The sequence below is a fragment of the Eschrichtius robustus genome, chromosome 4, assembly GCF_028021215.1.
Source record: "Eschrichtius robustus isolate mEscRob2 chromosome 4, mEscRob2.pri, whole genome shotgun sequence".
Lineage (NCBI taxonomy): Eukaryota > Metazoa > Chordata > Mammalia > Artiodactyla > Eschrichtiidae > Eschrichtius > Eschrichtius robustus.
The window spans coordinates 85,636,535-85,656,570 of record NC_090827.1 but is presented as its reverse complement, the minus strand read 5'-3'; the positions used below and the strand labels follow the sequence as shown (position 1 = coordinate 85,656,570).

General features: G+C 39.2%; 1 protein-coding gene across 2 annotated transcripts in view; it reads right to left on the bottom strand.

Annotated features, from left to right (window-relative positions):
* The window catches only part of ATP8A1 (ATPase phospholipid transporting 8A1), a 230,557-nt gene that overhangs the window by 2,805 nt on the left and 207,716 nt on the right, over nucleotides 1-20,036 (bottom strand). For both annotated transcript variants that reach the window (XM_068542245.1, XM_068542246.1), the window contains exons 33-34: nucleotides 7,413-7,501; nucleotides 6,258-6,350 (exon numbers count right to left, since the gene is read on the bottom strand). In XM_068542245.1, the coding sequence (XP_068398346.1) occupies nucleotides 6,258-6,350; nucleotides 7,413-7,501 (182 nt within the window). The remainder of the gene's footprint in view (nucleotides 1-6,257; nucleotides 6,351-7,412; nucleotides 7,502-20,036) is intronic.

Below are 20,036 nucleotides of genomic sequence, written 5' to 3'. Positions count from 1 at the left end.
TTACAGAGTGACTTTTCTTACTCTGCTCTTAAAATGATCTACCGTTACAGACCCGGGGACTCACAGGGACACTAAAATATGTAACCGCTTTGAGGAAGTCGGCAGCTTTAGCAGCAGGTGGTCTGATGTTGTTAGCAGAGCATCGTGGATGGGGTGCTTGGCAAGTCTCTGGTGTTTAAAACTGAAATGACTACAGAAGACTAGAGGACGGCAATGTATCATGATAGAGCTTCTTCCTCCCAAAATACATTTTCCAGGTTTCAGGCTGGCCTTCCTGAATGCATGATACTTTAATACTACAACATGATACTTTAATATTACAATTATGGAAGCGATAAGAAGGCAGATGTGAGAATTGCCCCTTTCATATTATGGCAACCTAAATATATGAGATAATGTAATTTTGTTTTGTAATGGTTCATATAAGGCTATTTTATCACTCAGCTGTTACATCAAGTTAATGTCTAGTGTTAAAAAAAAAAAAAAGCAGTAAGAAAGTCTCTTTCTGGGGAAAGAAGCACACTACTATGGAAAAGAGCCTGGGCTTTGCAGTCTTACTTTGGTTTAATTCTGAGTCTGTTACTTATTAGCTGTGTCACCTTAGGCAACCTTTCTTGGACATCTCATGGAGAACAGGAGGACAATTCCTAACCTCAGGCTGACGGAGGATTCAGGGAGTTGTATAGCTTCAACCACAGTTACTGGTACTCAGGAACCACTCAACACGTAGAAGCACTAGTTCTTCCCACCCTGACCATCGCCCAGATCCCAAGGAATTTATTATTTAAAAAAACCCAACTAGAACAGAGATCATCACGAAACAAAAGATACTCTGTGAGGATCATTTCTGATGCCTTGGTTTATATTCAACATTACCTCAACAGGAGAAGTCTATTGCTGAACATGAGTTTTAACTTATAATGCCCCTCACTCCACTTCCTTAGGAAAACTACTAGGTTTTTGTTTCTTGTTTTGCTTTTTGCCTTAGCTACGTCGGACCTCTTGATGGAGCAAAAACTCCCTCCTCAGAATATAAATGCCGTTCATGGGAGGATGCTTAATAAATAATAACTGATGATGATTTGTATTTCTCTAGTCCTATCCCACTTTTGGAGAACTACTCCTCATTTCAAAGTTATGCAGTTTCTGTGCCATCAATGTTTATGGGTACTGATATCACTATCAAGCCACATTATAAAATATACTGGTAACATGTTAACATTAATAGACATGTTAAAAGTTTAGTTTTTGTTGAACAGTTTAACACAGTGTGAGAAGAAAAGAAGACTCTAGGATGCCTTCTAACTAAAACCACATCGTATTCACAACTCTTGTTCAGTAGTTTTACTCAATTTGTAGGGTCTTTCATGTACATACCAAGCTATGTAAATTTTCGATTTATTTAATGCAATCACACAACTACCACTTACGTTATTTCCAAGCCTGTTAAAACGCTGCAACTTAGATATTTGGTGAGGTGAGGTGGAAATATACCACGTTTTAAAATAAAATTTCATTTAGAAATACTTAAAAAAAAAAAAAAAAAGGTAAAAACTCATTTACTGTCCTGGAACATGTTGTCTTAAGGTATTTTCAGTTATCTTTGAAGAGTGGTCAATTTGCATTTGTTTTTTTATTGGGTTGCCAAGCTATTTTCATTCATTCATGAAATGTTTTAGTGCATAGCATACGACAGCTGTCCACTAGGCAGTGGTGGTGGGGAGATGAACAATGAATATAAGAAGCCTAACTAATCTCTGCTCTGGAGGAGGTATTTCATCGTTCTGTCACTTTTCTTTACAAATGTTGGATGGAACCCTTATCACAGGGATGAGAGTAGGCTGGGGGAAAACATTTGCTATGTCCTCCTATCCTAATCACCTCCCCACCCCGCCCCCGCCTCAAAGAAATTTACATAATCCTGATATAAAACCCAGGTGAAAATTGAAAAATGTAGTTTCTTTTCTATTAGTTCTGGGGCAATGTTAAAATTGCTTTTCAGGGGCTTCCCTGGTGGCGCAGTGGTTGAGAGTCTGCTTGCCAGTGCGGGGGACACGGGTTCGAGCCCTGGTCTGGGAGGATCCCACGTGCCGCGGAGCAACTAGGCCCGTGAGCCACAACTGCTGAGCCTGCGCGTCTGGAGCCTGTGCTCCGCAACAAGAGAGGCTGCGATAGTGAGAGGCCCGCGCACCGTGATGAAGAGTGGCCCCCGCTTGCCACAACTAGAGAAAGCCCTCGCACAGAAACGAAGACCCAACACAGCCAAAAATAAATAAATAAAAATTAAAAAAAAAATTGCTTTTCATTAAGATAAACAATACAGAGAAAAGCTGGGAGAGAACACCATCACCACCCCCATGACCAAATGATCTGACATCCATACTTCCCTACTGTCTTTTTTAAAGCTAAGGCTGTGGGCCAAACAGTGGTGATGGACAAATTAATAAGGCCTGACCTGAAGATCCTGGGCTAAAATTCTATTTAGTAACGGCTGATGATGATATGCTGGCTAATGTCTACAGTTAGATACAAAAAATTATGAGACTCATTATTCATACTGCCTTACTATCAGATGCATTGCTTCACACACACGTGAAAGATATCCAGTAATAACTGCCCTGTCTCTAATGAGCCCAGTGTCCACAACCCCTTATTTTAAATCTTTGGGATTTGGAATTCACATTTTGTTTTGTTTTGTTTTAGAAAAAGTAATATGTTACACACAATGTGTAGATGTAATACTCCCAAGTGGGATCTTAGAGGCCCATATTCCCAAAATTAATATTTCTGCTATAAAATACAGGAATATTACATTGTAGAAAAATAAACACGCTCAACGTCCTTATATTTATAGTGCAAATTGTTTTGATTTTTCCAGCAAATTTTGCTATAAGCCTACGGAAAAAATTGAATTTCAAAGCTTTTTGGACTTTGGGAATGTAGATGCTTCGGCTCCCTAGTGTTGGAGCATGTCCACATAAAGTAACAGCAAAGAACAGGATTTCACAGCTTAAAGTCATTTTCTTAACACAAAAAAATAAGCCATGGCTACACAGTATTAGGAATAAGGTTTGGCTTTATTCTCCCAATTTTTTAGACTTAAACTGATTTCTACCATAACCCATGGCTTAAAAGCAATATACTTAAACAATAAAACATACCTTTTTCCTCAAAATTTCGACGTAAAAATATATCTAATTTGCTGGATAATATGATAAGTGGCATACTATTTCTATAAAAAGGACTAATTCTTTTAACCAAGGTGTTTCAATTTTTGAAAATGAGTAGAGATGAGAAATAAATTCTTATAAATACTAATCTGTATACAGTGCTTACAAGTAAGTTATAGTTTCTCTGACACTGTTTCATTTTACACCTAGTTTGATTTCATAGTAGTGCCTAGCGAAGATTAAAAAAATTGGGATGATCAATCCGCAAGATCCTTCTTAAGAATTGCATCATTCTATGACAAAAAAAGTAAACAGTCATTACGCTGTGTGTTACTAGTTTGGGAAGTGTAACCTATATACTTCTATGTTCTTGTTATCACATTTTAATTTAATTACCCACAGGTCAACCCCACTACTCAACTATCCTTTCACCCACCCTTTCATTCGTTCATTCATTCATTCCTTAGTTAACTCTCTTGGCCATACATTCATCCACTCAACAAATATTGGCTGAGTGCTACTATGCTCCTGGCTCTGTGGCCGGTTCTGGGTTGCAGTTAAGACTAGGACAGAGGCCTCTCCTACAAGGAGCTCCGTCTAGTAGGGGAGACGAACAAGCACAGGGCGAACAAATACACTGTATCATAATGCAGTAAACGTAAAAACAGAAGAACAAACAAGATACAGAGATAGCAAAATAAGAATTGATTTTATCTGTGAAAAGCTGAGGGAATTGCATTTGGACTGGGTTTTGAAAGCTAGGAATTGGATTACCCAGTCTGTAAGAGGGTACCAGCTCTAGACAAGGAACAGCATGTGCGGAGACCAGGAGGCGTAAAATAATGTGGTGTTTTGGCACTCAGGGAAGCCTGGTATCACTAGAATACACAGAAATCACTATTTCTTCCTCTTTGAAAAATGCAGATGAAATTAGCTAGTTTTTTGAAATTTGACATGAGTCTAATTCTCCAAGGTTTCTGAAAGAGTTCTATGAATAAAATCAATCTGACAATTTCTAAACTGCCTTAGAATGTAGTTTGGTGTGAAGACTTTTCCAACCAGTTGCTACTTTTCCCCTTTCACAGATCTTTTTCTTCCCCTTCCTCTAGCTACCATTTAGCAGGGAGACACCATGCCGCACTGACCATTGCCATCCTTCTCTTCACCGATTGGCAGCAATGGCAACACAGGGTCCCTACTGTACTAGGGGTTTTTGTCTGGGGTATTCAGCTAACATCTAACTTAGTCCTGAGTCCTTAAGAAAAGCTGAACAGCTATTTTAGGCAAATGAGCTGAGCAGCAGCAGGAAATTTATCAGATGCATTTTCTTGGAGAAGCTGGTTGTCATTTATGGCGGAATTCACTTCTTTCCTTCTAGGTTCTCTGACTTATTTAATGTAAGGGACTACACACATCACAGACTCAGGTCTTTAGGGCCGAGAGGTCAGAGGTCATCACATGGAACCCTCAGCCTGACTTATGAATTGTTGAAGTCACCAATATACTATAAACGATGGAAAACCAGTATCTCATGGAGGGGCTTAATGTAGGTTTTATTAACACACAAGTAGGAGAAATTTACTAAGGGTAGTAACAGTGCTATCAGTAGACTTTCCCTAATAATTGTGAATAAATATTTTTGTTCACAATTTTGTGAGCTAGAACTCTTACCATATCCTTTTTACAGCTAGAGTGAAAGAGGGAAAGAACATTTACTGAGGAACTATTTATGAAAGGCAATAGAATAGATGTTGACTTGGAGGTGAAGGGAAGAGATGAGGAGCAGGTGGAGGGAGGAGGAGTTACACCTGTAACCCCAAAGGTAGCAGCCCATCAGGTACACAGGGACACCGACTTGGAGAGGCTACGAACTGTCATGTCAGTGGCAGGCTATTCTTGCTGCCATCCTACGTTCTTGAAAAGCAGCAGCAGGAGGCAGAATGGTGCGTGGTTAGCAACAGGGTTTCTAGAATCAAGTGACATGGGCTCAAGGCCCAGCGTGGGCACTTCTGACCTTGAGAACCTGGTGTTTCTAAGCCCCGGTTTCCTCATCTGGAAAAACTGGGGATGATGGATTTGTACAGGGTCGTTGCAGGAGTGCAATGCAATAGCACCTGTGAAGTGAGGAGTGCAGCACCCAGCACGTGGTGCACGCCCCGCAGAGGCCGGTGCTGTTATTTTTAAGAGAGGCACAGACTGGTGTGTGACGTGCCCCTTCGGCCTAATGAGAGCACGAGAGGGCTGGAAGCCAAGGTCTCAGCCTGAGTTCCCAGTCTGACACTCCACTGTGTCAAACTGAGTAACGACAGTGAACCATGATGAAGGTGACACAGACCAGAGCAAAACGTGTCCTATGGTTGAGACAAAACTTTAGCTCACTTTAGTGTGAGGAAAGACAGAAAGAATAAATGCCTGGTATTTTCTTCATAATTGTGGTGTATCACAGAGTGCTTTCATATAAGTTTAAATTCTTTTCTATAATGTTTTGTGAAATTTAGTAAATTCAATTAGCTTTCTAACCTTGCTTTTTTTGGGGGGGCGGATGGCGGTGAGGAGGAGGACTTGGAAGACATAACTGACTTCATATATGACAGACATATGCCCAGGTCAGTTCCTAACAATGTACTGAACCACAAAGGTAATTGTGGGAGAGCTGACTTTATGTCAAGCTCTGATTTTGACTATATTCTACAGTGTTATTTTTTTTCTTTTTCAGTTTAATAATAAACACTATTTGTACCTACCATTTACTGAGTGCTCATTAAGCACCAGATGGGGAGCCACCTGCTTTATCCACAGTATTTTATCCAATTCTCACAACCGGCCATGAGGGAGGTATTATCACTCCTATTGTATAGATGAGGAAATTGAGGCTCAGCAGCTCTAAGCAACTTAGCTAAGGTCACATGCAGCTTAGCGAAGAAAGATTTGATCTGACTCTGCATCTCTCTGACTGCAAAATTTGTCAGTGACACTGCTAGCTCCATGTTAACAGATACATACAAGTTTAACTGCTTATTTCCAACCACTAGCAAAAGACATATTTAAAGTTCACTTGGAAAAGAACATATTCAGGGCATATTTTACCTTTTTCCAAGCACAACGGCTCCTGGGTCTTGAGATTTTGCCTCCAGCTCCTGAACTTCATCCACTAATGTTTTAAAAGCAGTCCTCTTGATACTGCAAAAAAAAAAAAGGGTAGAAGTATTCGTGTGAAGATTTAAGACTTTATGAAACTAGTTTTTATCATGCTGCTGCTAAGTACAACAGTAACCAGTGTACAAGCAATTTTTCCATAGAATCTAAAAAACTACAGTAGGGACTTCCCTGGTGGTGCAGTGGTTAAGAATCTTCCTGCCAATGCAGGGGACACGGGTTCGAGCCCTGGTCTGGGAAGATCCCACATGCCGCGGAGCAACTAAGCCCGTGTGCCACAACTACTGAGCATGCACACTAGAGCTCGTGATCCACAACTACTGAGCCCATGTGCCACAACTACTGAAGCCCGTGAACCTAAAGCCTGTGCTCCACAATAAGAGAAGCCACCGCAATGAGAAGCCCGCGCACCACAACAAAGGGTAGCCCCCGCTTGCTGCAACTAGAGAAAGCCCGCACACAGCAACAAAGACCCAACACAGCCAAAAATAAATAAATAAATTTATTTAAAAAAAAAAAAAAGACTACAGTAATTCTGGGCATTAATATAATTATAGAAACAACAGTCATAAAATAAATGGTTTACGTTTATAATATTAAGACTCTCAGTTATTAAATAAGCATCATATTAACTAATTTTAATGATATCATTTTTGTGGGAAGAGAGGACACTTTAAAACTTATAATCCTTGAGAAAGATTAGTAAAGTTGTAGTTTCTTCTATTCTCTGTTTTATACATGTTTAGAATCAGGCAAGCAAAAATTCCCTTTCACAACTATTGTCCACTAAAAATTTACATATATATGTATTTGGAGATAAAAGAATTTTTTCTTCTACCTTGAATGGGTTTTTCAGGCTGATTAATAAAAATGTTAATTGAAGCTACCTGCTTTACTTCTGTTCGCTCTTTTAAACTAATTTAGTTTTCTAGCTCCTCAATCACTCCTTTCTTCTTTATTTATGTAGAATTAATATTACTAATTCCTATTCTGTAAGCTGTACACTAGAGTTGACGCTACAACTAGAGAAATCTGAGGATTAATATGCATCTGTGTTGTTATGACATAACTGAGCATTATACTTACACTTTGTACACCACGTCAAGAAGCAAAGATGCCACAGGGATAAATAACAGGCCTGTCCAAAAGACTCCGGAACTGAACAACATGGCTGCCTGAGTAAAAGCATCAGAAACAGTATTACTTTAAAAACCAAGACATACATCATTCATGTTTAGTTTTTATATGATTTCAAGTAAAATAATTTTAAGAATCTCATTCTGCAAGAGGGTATACAATAACTCTGAATTCAAACTTGTGAAATATTTGGAATTAAAAGCCAACTTTATTAGAACATGCATTTACTACATTTCTTTTTTTCCCTCAAGTAGCTAATACAACAAAGTTTTATCATGTGCCAAATCTTTTCATATTTTTATGTGAAATTTTTATTACTGTGATCAAAATAATGGAGTAATAAACTTTGACCTTCTTTTATAACTTAGAATATAAAAATTTATCTATTTGAGCAAACTTCAAACATACACTGGATTTAATTCTCTTATAATACAACATGTAAAATCAATCCTAATTAAAAGCCACATTTACCATTTCTGGCACATAAAAATTTACTTTTCTAAAATATTATACTATACTAAAAGATCATCCAGATAAATCACGAATACAGTATAAACAAATTAATTAAGGAACCTATGAAAAATAACAATTTGATATTAGATAGGAATAATATTAATTTTTGTTCAAAGATTTACATAACTTGTTTCGGTGCATCCTGTTATTGCTAAAGTCAAGCCAAATGTTTAGTATGTAAAACCCAAATAAAAGTGTATTAAAATAACTTTAAGCATTCCTTTGTATTAAATCCCAAATTGCTATATCAGAGCCTTTGGGGTTGCAAAGAAAATGACTCTATAATAAAAACCAACAAATTCTATTAGTTATTTGCGATTATAATAAAAAAATCCCTTTATAATGTAATTAGATTACTAGAGCTTAAAAGGGATAGTGTCATATAATAAAACCAAAAGGAATATTTTGCTTCACTTCGAGTCTATTTGTTTATCAAGAATAAATTCGCAGTACCTATTTAAATCCATAAACGTATTGTTATAACGCCATTCCGAAGTAGCCAACTAACGCACACACATTTACATCCCACTAAAAATCACGCAAGAAATTTTTTTTTTTAACCAGGTCAGGAATTAAAAATGATTTAGAGTTTAATTCGTATAGGCAGGTTCACAATTACACATAAACAGTCCTAATCAATCAATCAATCCATATCAAATATAAAGACTACTAATTTTAAGTTGTGTTTCAGATTACCTATTCATTTTGACTCTCATCTGGAGACCAGGAGCTGCTGTTTAAAATTTTTTCTACATTAACACAAGCTTATTGATACGGACTCTTGGTACAAGGATACTCAGGTTTCCCTCTATCTAGGCTGACACAGCTCTAAACACGTTAAAATAAGAACACGCTATTACCCAAAATTTCAGAAAGTAAATGTTGCCACGTGGATTCAATGCAACAGCACCCACATTCTAGATACCACCAAGACGAAAGATATTCACATAAAAGTCATTTTATTTTATAAGCAAAACATGATCTTCGACATGCTTGCTGACATCCTCAATAGTGAAAACCAACAATAACTGTGTAATAGGAAATGTCCATCAAGTCAGTGGGTTTTGTTTAGTTGGAAGGAAGCTTTTGAGTTAGGTAATGCCTGCAAAATGGCACATTTCTTTTTCCTTCTACGGGAAAAAGGTAAGATGAGATTCTAAGTCATGTAGCTGGAAATACCTCTTTTACTTGGCTTAATTTTATAATCTCTTTTAATTTGGGGGCAAGGGAAGAAAGATTTATTCTTGCCTTTGCCACCCTGTATTAAATGTCCACTGGTGGGGATGGAGGCCGCTAATTCTGACCATTGTGATGTTAACTATGACGGGGAGACTGGCGCCCACTATTCAGTCCACCAGCCTTTGGCTTTGCAAATGAACGCCATGAATTGAAGGGAAAGAAGTTTTTCTGCGTCATATCTGAAAGCCTGTCAGATTTTTTTTCTTTTGCAGAGTTAATCCAAACCTAAAAGATTTAAAGCCGACATTCGCATTAAAGACAGAGAGCCTCTTTGTATTTTTTGGATGAAGAGGGGGGGAAAATAAAATCCCACAGAGGTATTTCCTTCCTTTCTGTACAAGAAAGCTCCCCCTCACTCTGTAGAGACCATTTTTGTCTCTAACTTTTCACATCTCTCCACTCGCAGGCAGGTCAGCTGGGAAAAGACGCCCGATCCCGCAGACAATGGGGGGAAACAGGAGCAGCCTGTTCGGGGCCGGGCTCGCGCTCCCTCCGAGAGCGGCTGGCAGGCAAGTCGCTCCTAACATGGGAGACTGGGGGGCCACGCCAAGCAGCCCCGCCGCCCCTCCTCGAGGCCCTTTGAAACCAAATGGAATCTGCCACAAAAGTGCCTCCCGGGGGACTTGAGAAAGGATCAGCCCAGGGAGCTGCAAAGCCAGTACACTCGAGGGCACAGGTCCTGCTCCGGGAACAAACAATTGCTTGTCTGCAGAGTGATGCTGTCTCAGCATCGGGCCACGCGGACTTAAAAAATGAACCATCGCTGCCTGAAAACGCAAGCTGTGGCAGAGGAATGAGGAACTGTTTTGAAATTTCCCTGTGAACTTGCAGAGAAAGAACGTTTGAGAAAATCCTAGCTCACGTGCAGTTAGCTAAAGCCGAGGGGCTTGAGCAGATAAGAGGGCTTACCTTCTGACCCACAGTGAGGTGACCCCTTGGTACCCACGTTCCCACACAGAGAGGAACACTTACTTTTTCACCTGCGGTGTCCCCCATGTTCAGTCTTGGAGGAGAGAATTTCGATGTGCTACCTGCCTACAAACTTTCAGCAATGCACTTCTTAAGTCTGTCCCTCCTTTTACCCTATAAATGTCCAAGTGGGGGACTAGGACGCTGATTCTTCGCTTAAGTACAGACACTATCTAAATAAGAAGGCTCCTTGGGGAGTCCTAAAACTATATCCACGGACCCCAACTAGAGCAGGGCTGGTGATAAACAGCCCTGGAAGTGGTGGCGGCTCTGCCTGTCCCAGCTCTCAGAGATGGAGGGAGTAACTTCGGGGTCTCTAATTCCTCAGCTCTAAAGTGGATTGTAAGAATTAAACCAATAATGTTTATAAAGTGGCTGTTTTTATTACTACCACTGATTAGTAACAAACGTTCCTTTCTTCATTTTAATTTTCAAATTCCTTTAAACACTCTAGTCTCCTGTTCTTTTCAGTAATCTCTCCCATGAGCTTCAAGGAAGGAAATTTTTATCACAACATCAAATTAAGTGTACGTTTATAAATGTCATGGTTTTCATCACATTAACATCACAGTATTTACTCATCTCAAGACTGAAACTGGCCGAGTAACTGAACCCTAATAAATTGCCATTCATCTCAACTTGCTAATGTAGGAAATGGAGATAAAATTTTTTTCATAAAAATTATTAAAGATTGTATGGGCACAATGTATTAATTTGGAAGGGAAAATTCAGAAAACAGTGCTGTAAAACTTGGTTAGTTTTTTCTGTTGGGGGGGGAGGGCAGCAAGATAAATTAATATAAATAATATAAATACCAGAGGAGTTACGAGTTAATGTTAATAACAACAACAAAAAAACAAGAAGTGATTATTAAGTGTCTAGATAAAACTTTATAAAAGGACTTTCTAAGCTTAAAAATAGTGGGAAAAAAACTATAAAAAGAGATGCTTTAAAGAAGTGATCCATGAAAATGGAGAAGTTCCACGTGTTCAAAAAGAACTAAAAAATAAATGATACATAAGAACTTGGGAAAATGGCTGCCATAAGTATAAGAAATTCTGCACTAAAACCTGATTATAAAAATAGACCACTTATCTTCACAAGAATAGCTAAGATTCCAATAGATAGGCAAAAGACCTGAGAAAGTATTCACAAAAGCAGCAGCAAGTAATCAATAACATGGAAAAATGCTGAGCCTCTCTGTAGTCACAGAAACATTACCAAATTAGATCAGATTTAAACAATTCATGATCACACTTGGGGGAGTGGGGAGGTATGGTGAAACAGGTATGTGTAGTAATTTACATTCCCATCAGCAATGTACTCGCCTTTGGGAAAGGTAATTGACACGTGCATCAAGAACACAAACATTTATTCCTGTTAATTTGATAATTCAACTTCTGGGACTATGTGTTGAAATTTGGTACAGCTTTTACATATAGGTTAATATCCTATGAAACTGTTCTGTGGTCACTAGCCCTGAAAGTACTCCCTCCAAAAGCCTGTCATGGCCCAAGGCTTAGTAAAGGTATAAACAAGCCACAGCACACCCCTCCTGGAGAGTCACGGGGCAGAGTAGCGTATTTAAGGCTTTGCGAAATCACAGTGAAGAACCTACTGAATAGTTTTTTAAACCAAGGTTTCCAAAATACATTTATCGACCATGGAACACTTTTTCCTATATACTGCTTTCTAACATCCCAAGGAACTATTTTGCAGAATGCAAATATTCATTGTGCGTTTTTTAAAAATAGTAGAACATCAGTGAAAACTAACGGGAAAAACTACGTGGCTGGTTAAGTAAATGTACGTCTATATGAGATAATATTGTCCAAGCTATTAAAGATGCTGTTCAAAGAGTGTAATTATTAGGAAGTTGATTGTTTGGACAAGTCCTGAATAAAGGGAAAGGTAGACTATCCTGGCATTCTCTCAGGAGCCTTCTGTTATCATATACACACACTCCCTGGGAAGGTTGGAAGGTTTCTATTATCTACATGGGGATCAGTCACGGTCTCTCCCTGTGGCTTAGATCTCTTGCCTGTGCTTCAAACACAGACCAGCCAGCTCTGAACTTGAATGTCAAAGAGGCACTTCAAACTTAATACATTCCCCAACTGAACACACACTGTCTTCCTCCCAGACCTGCTCTTTCTTTGTGCAATCTCTTCAGGGAATGGCTTCATCGCCACCTGCCTGAGACAGAAGCTGGGCTCTATTCTTGAACTGCCTCTTGATACTATATCTGCTTTATCACCATGTTCTGTTGTGCTTTAGTATCTTCAGACCTATCTACTTCTCGCTCACCCTGCTGCCATTATTCCAGTCCAAAACTTGCCTGTCCTCCTAATAGCCTCATGCGTGGACTTGCTGACTCCCGTTCTGCTCTGCTTCTAGCCAGTTCCCCCACTGCAGCCAGAGCCACAGTGCAAATTAGCTTTGAGCAGGTCTTGGATTAAACCCTTTCAATGGCTTTATACCACCCTCAGGATGGAGTACAAAAATCCTTAATATGATTTCATGACCTTTCCTACCTGACTTCTGATTACGTCCCCTATATCATCTCTCAAGCCAGCCCCCATCTCTAGCTTCACAAAGTGTTTCAGATTTTGGAATCTGCCCAAGCTTACTCTCGTCCTTGGACCCTGTATCTGTGACTCCTGTTTGCTCTTCAGTTTTCACATCAGATGTCACTTCTTTCCTTAGACTTGGGTTAGCTGACCCTACTTTGTGTTTCCACTTTGGTGGTAACTATTACCCATTTTCTAGTTACAGACTATAATCCCTGTAAGAGGAAGAAATATGTCTTGATGAATTCCTACAACCCAAGTGCTTAACCACCAACCAGGTGTTCAATAAATAATTGTTGAATAAATAAGTTCTTACAACCTAGTGTTTAGAGAGATTAAAAGCCAAAAAACACCAGAGCCTTGGGACTATATTCCTGAGATGTTGTTTGGTTTTCTTGTGTTCTGGCATGGAGTTATTCTGGGAGCAGTTATAACTAGATATTTATGTGATTTGGGGAGAGGGGAGAAGGGCTTGATCCAGCTCCCTAACCATGCTTTTCCAATAGAGGTCATTTTATCTGTTACAAAAGCTGAGTGACATGCATTAAAAGCTAAGTGTGTTAAATTATCTTCCCCATCCCCCTTTTGAATCAACAGAAATATTTTGGGGAATCCAGGGAAAGTATGATAACTAAAAGTAACAATTTTTTTGTGGAGGCGAGGAAGGAAGGGATGTAGAATGGGCAGGAAGAGAAGGAAGGTCTCATACCGGCATTAATGAAGACTTTTCTTAACTACACAACGTGACTATTTTGCTACGTTAAATAAAAAGAATATAAAACCCCAGTCTTCCCTGTCTCGGCAAATGTAAACTTTATTCTTCCAGCTGCTCTGGCCAAAAAACTTGCTTTCCTCCTTTTCTCTCAGACCACACTTCCAATCCATTGGTAAATCTGATCTGCTCTATTTAAAAAAAAATCCACATATCAATGTTTATAGCAGTATTATTCACAAAAACCAAAAGGTGGAAACATCAACAGATGAATGGATAAACAAAATGTGGCTTATACATATCATGTGCTATCATTCAGCCTTAAAAAGGAATGCGATTCTGGTGCATGCTACAAATAGATGAACCCTGAAGACATTACGCTAAGTGAAATAAGCCAGATACTAAAGGACAAATATTATATGATTCCACTTACAAGGGGTACCTAGAGTAATCAAGTTCAGAGACAGAAAGTAGAATAGTGGCTGCCAGGGGTTGGGGGGAAGCAGTAATGGGGAGTTATTGTTTGATGGGTCTAGAGTATCAGGTGGAGAAGATGAAAAAGTTCTGGACGTGGATGGTGGAGACAGCTGCCCAACACAGTGAATGTGCTTAACACCACTGAACAGTACACTTAAAAATGGTTAAAATGATAAATAGTAAGTTATATATATTTTATCAAGTAAATTTAAAAATTAAAGAGATTCTAAGGGCAAAACCCCCTTCTCCTTAAATCCAGAGTCTACCCACTTCACAGCCCCGCCCCCATGGCTCATGCTCTGCTCTCTCTCTCTCTCTCTCTCTGTGTCTCTCTCTCTCTCTCTCTCTCTCTCTCTCGTCTGGATTCCCCCCCACGGCCTTATCATGTGTGCCTTTCCTCCTGTTCCCATAGCAATCTATCCTCAACACAGCACCCAGAGCAATCATTTAAAAAGCCAGACTGTGACTGCGCTCAACCCTCCAGGGACTCGAGAGTCTAAGCGCGTCTTTACAATTGTCTCTTGGCCCGGGAGGCTCTGCCCCATCCCTCTAGCTTTTTTACTACTCACTCCCGCCCTCGTTCTGCTTCCACACTCTGGCCTCCTCAGTGTCTCAGCACTTGGCCATCTCTCCTGCCTGCAATTCTCTTCCTGCAGGCAGCCTCAGGGCCTGCTCACCCCACTTCCGGTCTCTGCTCGAAGGTCATCTTTGCAGTGATCTCCCACGGCCACTGCACCTAAAGCAGCACCACACCGCCACTGCAGTACTTTCTAGCCTTTCTCCTGCACTACAGTTCTCCACAGCACTTACCATCTGCACGCTCTAGAATACACTTTTGTTTTTCTCTTTCTTCTCAAGAATATACGCTCCCGAGGGCAGGCCTTTTCTCTTTTGTTCACTGCTGTATCTCCAGAACCTAGACTAGTCCTTTGATATATATTTGTCAAAAGAATAAATTATCTAATCAAAGATAAGTACACAAATTAAGGGTAGAAAAAGACTGGACTCATATGTTTACAGGGATTACTTTTGGGTAGTGAAGCTGTTGTTTTTTTTCCTCTTTTTGCAGAAGTTTATTTAATGACTGTAAGTTAATCATATAATTGAAAGCTTTTTATTATGAATTTCATTTAAAAAGCAAAAACATCAATTTTTACTGATGTGGGAGGTATTCAGAGGAAGAGGCCAAGGCTACAGCTAGCCAGACGAGGGAGGGTGCATTGTCTATGACCCATTTCCTACTCCCGGTTCACCAGCTGAATCAGAAAGTGAAGAATAAGAATTTAGGGAAATACTGTGTGTGGACACATGTTTGTCACCATGGACATTGCAGAGTTGGGAGGCATTTGAGGGGACATATACTCAATGGTATCTGTCTAAACGGTACAACTAAACAGTTATAATAAAGCTGCCCTTCTCAGTCACACTCTTAACCTTTTTCTGCACTTAGAATTATTTTCCTAGGTTAGATCACAATCACAAGGAGAAGATGTATTTTTTTTTCTTTTCCCCCAAACAGTTCTCTAATGGAAAGAAGTGATGATTTAATAGTGATCCTCTTATTCAGAGACATGGTATGTTTATTTATTCAACTCGTTTAAAAAATATTCTCTCATTTTTGTCAAATTTTCCAGTTTTTTTTCCCATTAACCATACACACATCTGGCTAAAGTCTCTCCTTGTTGTTGTGAATGAGACCTTTCAAATTTTTTGGGTAGGAGGGCTATTTATCTTTGAGATTTAGGGCTTTTCCAAGGGAGTTAGCAAGTTTTGGAGAAAACTCCAAAAGCTTATATTACATATAGCTTGTATATCCTATTATGTGCTTCTTAGGATTTGGTTGGGTGTGGTGTCCAAGAGTTTAATTAAATTCGAGTTTAACTGTTCTTTCTGGCTCTGGCTTCTTTGAAACATCCTGGTAGAGCAACTCTTCAGAGATGATCTGTACTGTGATGTGGTTTTGTGACCCTCAGAACCCACAACTCCCACTTTTCTTTTGTTTCAGAGCCATCTACCAAGTTATGAGATCATTTAACTTCTCTTGCTTCCTCCTGTTTCAGTTAACCCTTCTGGTCTCCTCTGGAAGCATCTTCTTCATGAAATCATTTTCATCAAAAGAAAAAAAAAATCAGTGCTCAACTTCAGGTATGCAGGTATTGTTTCTTTTCATACAAACTTTCTGGATCTTTCCCACCAAGTTGTGGCTCTTCCCTCCCTAGTGCTCCTCAATGCTTCGTCTCTGCTGTATCAGCTGAATGTTTCTTTGGAAAAGGTAGACTCTCTTGCTGTATTTCACTTTCAGTCCCATCTCATCCAACCACAGTTACCCATATGGTATCTTCTCCTCCAGCTCCCTTTCTCAGGGGACTGGGGGAGCTGACTCACTGAGCCTGAGATACAATGATACTCTTTAGTACCCTGAAAGCTGAAATCCACAAGGTTAACATCTATATTTTAATGGCAAAATATCAATGTTATATACACAGAATGCTTTTAACTGCATCGAAATTGTGGCTTCTCCTGGCAACACTGCCACTGATGTATGGAAACGACATCAGCTGATCAAAATCAACTCTGCTTTCAGATAATATATTACTGTGTTATTTGAATGTAAACTTGCAAAGGTTTCTTAAAGTGTCTTTGTGACCAAAGCCTGGGAAACACCATGGTGTGACAGAGATTTCCAAGTTGTGGGAGCCTTTCTCAGAAACTTAACCCTTTCTGTCTGAATTCGTTATGGTACCTGGGCATGGAGTTGAACTCAGAGGTACATAAGCATCACTGGGTCAACACTAAGTGGTGAACTTTGCACTCTGCACTTTAACCAGAGACAAATTTCAAGCTCATGCGAACTTTGGCTTGAAGAGGTGAACTTCCACTGAAAGTCTTCAGTGGCTGCACATCTTGGGTAGTGAGGCTCAAAACGTCCCTCGGATAAAACCCAAAGACAGAGGAATACCCATGCCAAGTTCTATGGTCTGGAGCTTATCACTGAGAAAGGTCTTTGATGTCTTATTTTAGCTCAACAGAATTCTTGCAAATTTTCAATTATATTATGTGATACATATTCATGCCAAAATATAAAAAATGTTCTTCATCACTCACTAGCTTATTACTAGCATTTATATATCATGTCCTCTGACCTGAATCTGTATTCTAGTATTCTATGGCCTCAGGTACCTTCTGGAATACTATGTATTTCATAAGGAATTGCAATCTGCCACGGCTCAATGTAATGATGTAAATACATTCGGGTAACTTTCTGTGACCTGGTCTTTGCTACCCTTTTCAGTTCCAGCTCCCTCAGGAACCCCAACTTCCCTCTTTGCTTGGGCTGCTCTCTAGCTGGAAGGCCCTTCTTTCTCTTGACTTCCTGCACAGTGTGGGGAACAGCAGTACCAAGAAACCTTTCTAAACTCTCCGAACTGTAGCCTGGGGGTCGAGTGCCCTCTCCTCTGCTAGCCCCTGCGAGTCCTGACCATAATAACTAGCTCTTACATTCTAATGATCTGTTGATCTGTTGGTTTACTCACGACTCAAGCTCCTCAGAAGGACTCTCTTTTTTCAACTTTTGATCCACTGACACCCAGTATAGGTCCTGACACAAGGCACTCCATAAATCTCAGTTGAATTGAGCTAAATTAGACTCTTATATGGGATGAATTATTACTTTCTCCATAAAAATAGATAGAGCAGAACATGCAGAAAATAACTAAGGAGAAGGGTGTTTCGGATAAACCCCAATATGTTTGCAATTATACCAGAAGCTCTTGATTACTCAGAGACAAAGAAAACCCTTGGCTTGGATTATCCCAAACAAACAAACAAACAAAAGTCTTAGAAAATATGCAAATTGTTCCAAACAAAGAAAATCTTAGAAAATATGCAAATCAGATGCTAGTTCACAGCGTTTATGTACTTTTTTCCCCCTTGGATATTCCTGGGTGGTGGTGAGGAAATGAAGGAGACGTGATCACCCTGTGGGACTAAGAACCAATATTCAATCTAGTTGAATGATGCAAAGAACAACCTTTGCATCTCCACCCTCTGGAAATAAATGATTAAAAAAGATGTTCAGAGGAAAAGGAGGAAGAGCTAGTTGGGACCTAGATCAACCAGAAGCTAACTTTTTTTCTTAAAGTAAAATTTGACTGTGTATCAATATATACTGAGAATTGAACATGCAAAATAGTCCTTCTAAAAAGGAATCAAGAGCACTAGAAAATGTATGGCTCCGAAACTTTATTTTCTAGGGATATAGTTCCCAGAATAGTAAAAGTAATTAAGAACAGAATTTGTTTCGCTTTGCTTTATTTTAATCTTTATTGTGCTATTTAAAAAACTTAAAAGTACCAGAAAAATGAGGACAAAATTAGTAACAAAATATTCTTTTTATTATGAGAATTATAATTTTAAAATGTTCTGATGTTACTAGAGAAGTTGTATAAGATAGGGCACCTTATCTCAATGCTCAATATGTTTACTTGTTATATCATTCTTACAAGTTTTTATAATTCTGTGATGGCTCTGTATTTTATCTTCTTAAAAACCATCTCATAAAGCATCAATTCTTTGATTACTAGTAATTCAATCTGTGAAACATAATGACCTATATTTCAGATTGTAGGAAGTTTTTTCCTTTAAAAAATTTACTTTCCTGCTTTATTGAGATATAATTGACGTATAACATTACATAAGTTTAAGGTGTGCAATGTGTTGATTTGATATATTTATATATTGCAAAATGATTACCACCGTAATATTAACTAACACCTCCATTCCATCATCTAATTACCATCTGTTTTAGGAAATTATATTTTAAAAACTCAAAACTTCAAAAACCATTTACCTATGGAAAGACATATAAAAGCTACTATATGGCTGAGTAATATTCCATTGTATATATGTGCCACATATAGCTGATTCACTTCATTGTACGGCAGAAACTAACACAACATTGTAAAGGAATTATACTCCAATAAAGATGTTAAAAAAAAAAACTAACATATGGCTTATGTAGAAAATTTATTGACTTTCATGGCAGAGACTTCTAGTTGCCTCCCAATATATCTCCTCTCCCCTTCTTAGATGCAACCACTTGAATCTTGGCTGAACACCTTCTCCTCTAGCTCAGACTATGTTCCTCTGGCTCTCTTATTGCAGCTAGGTATGGCCATGTGACTAGCTTTTGGCTAATGAGAGCTAAGAGGAAATGTGGTGGGCAATGTCTAGGAAAGAACTTCAAAGAGAAAGGGTTAATCCTTCTTTCTGTTCTTGTTGGCTGGAATGTTGATAAAATGGCTAGAGCTTAAGCAGCCATTCTGGACTATGAAGAAGGACATGAAAGTTGACAGTGCAGCAAGACAGAAGAAACCTGGTCCTGGATGACTGTGCAGCTGCCATACCAGTCCGGAACTACCTGACACCATTGGACTTTTTTTTCATATGAGAGAGAAATGTTTCTATCTTGTTTAATCCACAGTTACTTCTTTTTTTAACATAAAAAAATATGCCATAAAATAACTTGCTTTGCATGATACATGCTAGGGAGCCTTAGTGATAACTTGGAACCAAGCGGCTTTTGACCTCACTGACGATCTCTTTTCCTTACCATATCATGGAATGCAAGAACTGTGTCCAATTATGAGCTTTATTGAAGTAGATGGCACAGTGACATTCATGGTTTCTTTTATGAGCATTTTTGATTGCTCCCTGGCATGCAACTCAAAAACAAGCTGTACGGGTCTTATGAGCCAGAGTGCTGCGCTTAGGGGGGTGATATGCTTTCTGCATATCTCACTGGCTCCATCTCATAGGGCTCTTTCCCACTCTCTCTGCTCCAGCTACACTGACATTTTAGTCTTTGAGTCTACCAGGCTCATTCCTGCCTCAGAGCTTGGGCACGGGCTGTTCCTTCAGCCCTAAAATGTTCTTCTTCACATGAAGGTATCTCCACATCATTTGAGTTTCCGCTTAATCATCTGTTCTCCAAAAACACCTTCCTGGAGCAGCCATTACAGTCCTGTCCCTTACTATATCATCCTGTTTTCTTCCTATCACTTTGTGACATTATCTTTAGTCGTTCAACATTTA